This window comes from Antrostomus carolinensis, unplaced genomic scaffold, assembly GCF_000700745.2.
Source record: "Antrostomus carolinensis isolate BGI_N321 unplaced genomic scaffold, ASM70074v2 scaffold19889, whole genome shotgun sequence".
NCBI classification, from domain to species: domain Eukaryota; kingdom Metazoa; phylum Chordata; class Aves; order Caprimulgiformes; family Caprimulgidae; genus Antrostomus; species Antrostomus carolinensis.
In genome coordinates this window covers 99069-105179 of record NW_010338257.1, presented here as the reverse complement: position 1 = coordinate 105179, position 6111 = coordinate 99069, and the positions used below count along the sequence as shown (strand labels likewise).

The following is a 6111-nucleotide window of genomic DNA, read 5'->3' as shown; positions in this document are numbered from 1 at the left end:
TTGCTCAAAGCTTCATCCAACCTGGCCTTGAACACATTCCAGGGAGGAGCAGCCACAGCTTCTCTGGGCAACCTGGGCCAGTGTCTCACCACCCTCACAGGAAAGAATTTCTTTCTAATATCTCATCTAAACCTCCCCTCTTTCAGCTTAAACCCATTTCCCCTTGTTCTGTCATTAATCACCCTTATGAAAAGTCCCTCCCCAGCTTTCTTGTAGCCCCTTCAGGTACTGGGAGGCCGCTATAAGATCTCCCCGGAGCCTTCTCTTCTCCAGGCTGAATAGCCCCAACTCTCTCAGCCTGTCCTCACAGCAGAGGTGCTCCAGCCCTTGGATCATCCTCGTGGCCTCCTCTGGACTCGTTCTAACTGGCAACTCATCTAACATAGGCAGGATCCTATAGGTAGAGTTGGCTGAATTTTTATTCCAGCTAATGTGCTTCAAAGCAACAACTATAAAACCAAAACCCATCCAAAGGCATGACTGTTTCTTCTTCTGAAACTTTACTTGAAGTTATAAATATAATCCATGGTTACATATGGAATATTGAGTAGGTTTCCTACCAAAAAGGTGAGTGTACAGCTGAAATATCAGCTGCTCATCCTTCCAGCTAAAGATATCTTTCCTTCCGTAAGCTTGATGCTGTCCTATGCTGAAGAGTAAAACTATAGGCTACTGAACATTAATGCATTGCCATTCTGTGAATAAGCTGAAGAAAACTTCACAGAGATCATAGCTTTGGAATTAGCACAGAAATTCAGACACAATTTAGCTCTGAAATGGAGAAGAGTAGGGTTGCCATGAAATCCTTACCAGTTTTGCCACGATAAAACTTGATCTTTTTCCCATTTATTGAAATTAATGGCACCATAGTGTGAAGCAAAATATTGAGATAATTTCTTAACTTAGAAATTTTGGACAGGAAGAAGGAACTTGAGCAATTCATGCTGAGCTGGCTCTAGAAATAAATTTGGGCAAGCAGGTTGTAAACCTGGGATGAGTGTCTTTGCTTCTATGCACGCAGAAGAGAGGGAAAATATTTTGCAAGAGATGTTTTACAAAGCTGGAATCCTGATTTACGATTCAAGGAGGAGGTAGTTGGGATCTGTCTGTTTTTCTACTGACAAGCTCTTACGGAGATTATTTTCTCTGCTGGTTTGGGTTTTTTTTGAAGAAGCAGAACATGAATATTGGCTTACTGTTACTGCAGTCGGCTCCAATGAAGCCAGGCGCGCAATCACAAGTTCCCGAGGCAGGGTCGCAGTGGCCACCGTTCATGCATTTACAGGGACTTTGGCAGTTTGAACCATAAGTACCTTTTGGACACCCTGTTTTAAAAGAACAAAAGAGTAATTAACGCTATGTTGCTACCAGGCCCGTTGCATTTCATGTCATAAGCACTTTGTTGCTTTCAACCAAAATTAGATTTTCATTTTCTAACTCTATTCACTTCTAGAGGGTCAGGAGTAGGCATTGACAAGCAGATGGTTGCCTTGGGCAATGCACCCCTTGGGGTTGCCAGGCAGTGCTGACTAGCAACGTCAAACCCCTGAGATCCAGACCGACTGCTGCCATCGAGCCTGGTCCAACTGCTCCTGGCTCTGCCTGCTCCTCCCATTCTTCATAACTGATGGTGGCAAGAAAAGTAAGTCCAGTTATTCGGAGGTTTTACTCTTGGATTTCTGTTCCAAATTAACCTGTTCCCTGTTCCTCTCTTATGGCAAAGATGGAGAGATGGGACCCAGGTCCTTCTTCTTTGGGCAGCAACAGCCTGGTTTGCCCAAGATGGTGAGAAGCTGTGAGCCATCTCTGCCCCTTTTAGTAATCATTTTAGCTGACCAGTTATGGGTACTAGGGCAGGTCTCGTGTTTTAAAAATGTTTAAGTTGAAGAAAGTTTGCTTCCTCTATAATCTACTCTTTTCCTCCTTTTTTTTTTCCCTCCAAACTGGAGTTGGTATTGCTCTGGCACACCTAGTGGGCTGTGGATGGAAGACTATGAAAATGTGCACGTGACAATAACAGGAAATTTCAGAAGACACCTTCTCAGAAGACAGAGGGAGGAGAGACGTGGTTTAAATGCAATTTAAACTCTCCAAGGAAAAAACCAAAGCAGCTGTATTTTGTAATAACCAGAAGAAACATTAGACCTGGGTGGATTGCTGGGCCAGTGTTACATGGCAATGAGCTGCCCATGAAGAGGTTTTCCAGTTGGTAGCAAGTATTTCTGGTTTCTTTTTGGACATCTAATGTTGAAGGAGTGCTGCACACAAGATCAGGAAGACACGAATGCATCTACCACACTTAGTTCATGTCTTCAAGATACTCTTTAGAGTGATGGAGACTAGAACAGAGGAAAAGAGAAGGGCAGAGCTGCTAGGCATGTGCCTCTGTCTATCAAGGTTGCCTCCAGTGTCCCACCACTGAACTCTGGAGATGCAGGTTGTTTTCCTAATTTTCCAGTATACTGGAAGGGGGAGAAGCTGGTGCTTTTAGAGCAACATGATCACCATTCAACAGTTACGCTAGTGCCTCTACAGGTCATTTCTTTGCTCCTTCCTTCCTTCCTTCTTTTCCCTGGCAAAAGGAAAGCCAATGGCTACTTTGGAAATCTGGTTGAATATATATTTGCACACGTCTCCAAGCAACAGATCTCTTACAATCCATGCATAAATAATTTTATATATTTTCTTCTTTTTTCTGAAGGCATGAAAGCATGGCCTAAGTGGCTGAAGAAATCTCTGAATTTTTTTTAAGTATTCAATAGAGAGGTAGAGCTTATGGGAAAGCTTTAAAGGCAAGTCTTTTAAAATAAAACTGAAAATTGGCTTCTGCTCAAATCAGGATAGCAGATCATCAGAACTAAACAGATACACACTTTTATAACACACAGATACTCTCCCCAGCCCTTCTCAACCACGGTTTCTTCTCAATGAATACTTTGTCATCAGTGCTTCCATCTGTCAGTACAGAAAATCTGTTTCATGTGCAAACCCTGGCATCAAGGAGTGAGCCCTGCAACATCTATTTCGTTTCCACCAAGACATGAAGTTAAGAACACACCCAGATTCAATGATTTAATTGGACTCTAAGCGAGTTTCTCTTTTCCTCCTCCCTTTCCTTTCAGTCATCATTTGGCTTTTTTCTTTTGTTTCATTCTGTTTCCCACACTCCCAAACATGTTGCTTCTCCCTGGCAAACCTTGCAGAGTTTTTTCCCAGCTCAAGACTAGCAAGAGCTGCTCCATTACTGAAAAGGATGCAATATTTCCCCCCTTACCAATTCATTCACCCTTGCAGCATTTTATTTACCTCAGTTCAACGGGGAGCAGTGCAAGCAGGACAAACACATCAGCTGCAACGTTCATGTGATTATTAACCCGGCCGTCTCATCTGTTACCACTTTGCAGGAGAACCTCTACGCAGATAGCTAGGGCAATTTACACCATGTCCTGCCATTTAAATAGGCTCTGCCTTTAGAGAGAGGGTTAGCCTCTGACCACCAGTTATCTCATAAAGACATTTTCTAATTTAACAGTTTCCTTTGCATCTGACTTATGTTTTTCTGAGAACAGCAGGAGTGGCAGCCAGATTTCTAACTCATTTCCTGATTTATTTTTTTTTCCTTCTGCTTTTGGTGGGTTTGCCATGACCAAGAGCTCCTAAATCTTTTCATACCAACTGTTTACACTGAGGTTTTTCTTACCCATGGTATTAATTGCATTGTCAAAAAGTCACTTCTACAGCTTGAAGGTGAAGCTGGTGAAATCTTTCTGGCTCAGGGTTCACCCAGCCCAGTAAATGTCACAGAGGTGTAGCATGGGGGTTTTTTATCCATTACAACACCACTTACTGCTTTTTATTCATAACTTCACTCCAGTAGATCTGCCCATCCACCGAGTTATGGACAATTGATGGGAACCTTATTGCTAGTTTGTCTGCTTCCTCTGGATCCTGCCAAGAGACTGTTTCAGCTCTTCACTCCAAAATTTGAGAACATGAAAGCCTCGTTGCTCTTGGCTTCTGGAAATTTGACTTCCCAGCCAACTACACCTTTTATAGATACTTTCTTGAACCTTTTTTCACAGTACTATAAATATAGCAATGGTTGCCAGAAACGATTTCCAGCAGCATCCAACCACATGTTGACTGGACTAAAGCCCGTTTCATGTCTTTGGGAGCGGCTCCCTACACTGTTTTTAATATTATATCGAAAGCTTCTTCATCCTGGAGCAGCCCCAGTTCCCACTGCAGGGACGACAGTGAGAACAAGGAGTATTTCCACCACAGTCACGCTAGCCATCCCCGGTTATCAGGCAATGGTTATCCACCATTCCATTACCTCTCCAGTAAACATTTAACAAAACTATATTTATTAAGTAAGAATTTGCTGTGCAGGATACTGTGTATTTTTAAAACCTAAGAGAAAACAGCACCATGAAGGCTCACATCTCATATGCTACAGGTTTAATCCTAGCTACACAGAAGTCAGCGGTAAAATCCCCTCCAAATGCACCGAAACACAGCTTTCATTCTGTAATTTATATCAGAACTTCAGTGTAATTATGCATCTTCTAGATTTTAAAATGCTGAAATAAAATCTTAAGGTTCTAAGCAAGCTCGAGGACATTTACTATAACCTGTAGAGATTTAGTACTACAGGCACAGGTAATGACTACTGAAAGATTACCACATAAAAGTAATAGGCTAACCCTGATTAAGTCCTTCAAAATGATACTGTTAAATAGTTGATCTACTATAATATTTATTATAATCTAATGTATAATGGATCCAGATGGCTCTAGTCTAGATGTTGAAGGCCGGATTTCAATCTCACTTACAGTGAGAACTGATGCTCAAAGGAGGATAAAATCAATCCTTACATTTACATTTATATTTTAAAGAATAACTTGTGATGACATGATGGCAATACAAATGCCCATCTCTAAAATGAGCCTCATTCCTATTTCTACCTGAGGAATAAAGCAGAGGTCTAACCCTTACTAGAGCTGCAAATATCGCAGCTGGCTTTTGTATCCAAATTGTCACCCCCAAAAAATGAGTAAACCAAACAGAGCCAGGCTGGATTCCTAGGAAAGGAAAATCAGTGTTTGCCGAAGAGAGAAAGACTGAGCTTGAAAGACAACAGCTTTTTTTTTTTCCTTTTTTTTTTTTTTTTTTTAAATGAGACTATTACAAGCCGTGGAGTAAAAACAAAATTAAAGTTGTAAATAAAAAGGTAATTAACCGTCTCCTTTTTTGGATACCTTAGTGTATGTTTCTTATCAGTCGCCACATTCCACCAGGAACAACTTAACAGATGTTCTAAAATACCAGCATGAGGCATGTGGATCTGGGAATATTTTTTATGATGGAGCATTGAGCCAATTGGCACTTTGTTCTCTACACTAGTCACCATTTTTCAAGCCTGAGTAACAATTTATTTAATGTGACTGTTCCTCAGAAGGCCCTACGACTGAAGTGACTTTATGAATCACTGATATTTATTGCCAATTGCAGCCTGTTGTTTTCTAATAACCATTTGTCCTTACTTGATCACGCAGAGATTGCAGGAAGTATTTTGGCCTAGGTAGCTGGAAATGTAAGAGTCACACAACATTCAGGTGTAGCTGAAGATGAGAGGTGTAAGGGTAGAGAATGATATTGGTACTCTTCAGCGTGGCATGAAATTGGAAAGAATTTAGCTAGAAAATGAGTTATTTTTATTTCTTTTTAATTAATCCCTTGCAATAACATAGGTGGTTTTATTAATGTACAGTATCTCAACCTATGCTTACTTTATCTCAGTGAACGCTGGAGGTACTGACACAGAGGAACTCAAAGCACCAGCACATGCTTCTGTGTAACTCAACAAGTGGGCCCCACCATAAAGATACTCACGGAGGTCACAGCGGGGCCCGTAGTAGCCCGGGTGGCACGCACAGTCGCCAGTCACTGGGTGACATTCCTCATTCTCAGCAGAGCACTGACATACTCGGTTACAGTTCTTACCATACGTGCCTGGTGGACAAGCTTGGGGAAGAGGAAATGTAAACCAATAAATTAAATTTGTCTTGGTAAATATAGCACTCAAACAAAGAGCAAGCTCAAATTTAT

The 6111-nt window shown here is 41.4% G+C and overlaps 1 protein-coding gene across 1 annotated transcript in view; it reads right to left on the bottom strand.

Moving 5' to 3' along the window:
* LOC104530768 (multiple epidermal growth factor-like domains protein 6) overlaps positions 1 to 6111 on the bottom strand; it is a gene marked incomplete at its 5' end in the record, with an annotated part of 93553 nt that overhangs the window by 9392 nt on the left and 78050 nt on the right. The window contains 2 exons of the mRNA XM_029086863.1: positions 1197 to 1325; positions 5896 to 6027. Of these exons, the coding sequence (XP_028942696.1) occupies positions 1197 to 1325; positions 5896 to 6027 (261 nt within the window). The remainder of the gene's footprint in view (positions 1 to 1196; positions 1326 to 5895; positions 6028 to 6111) is intronic.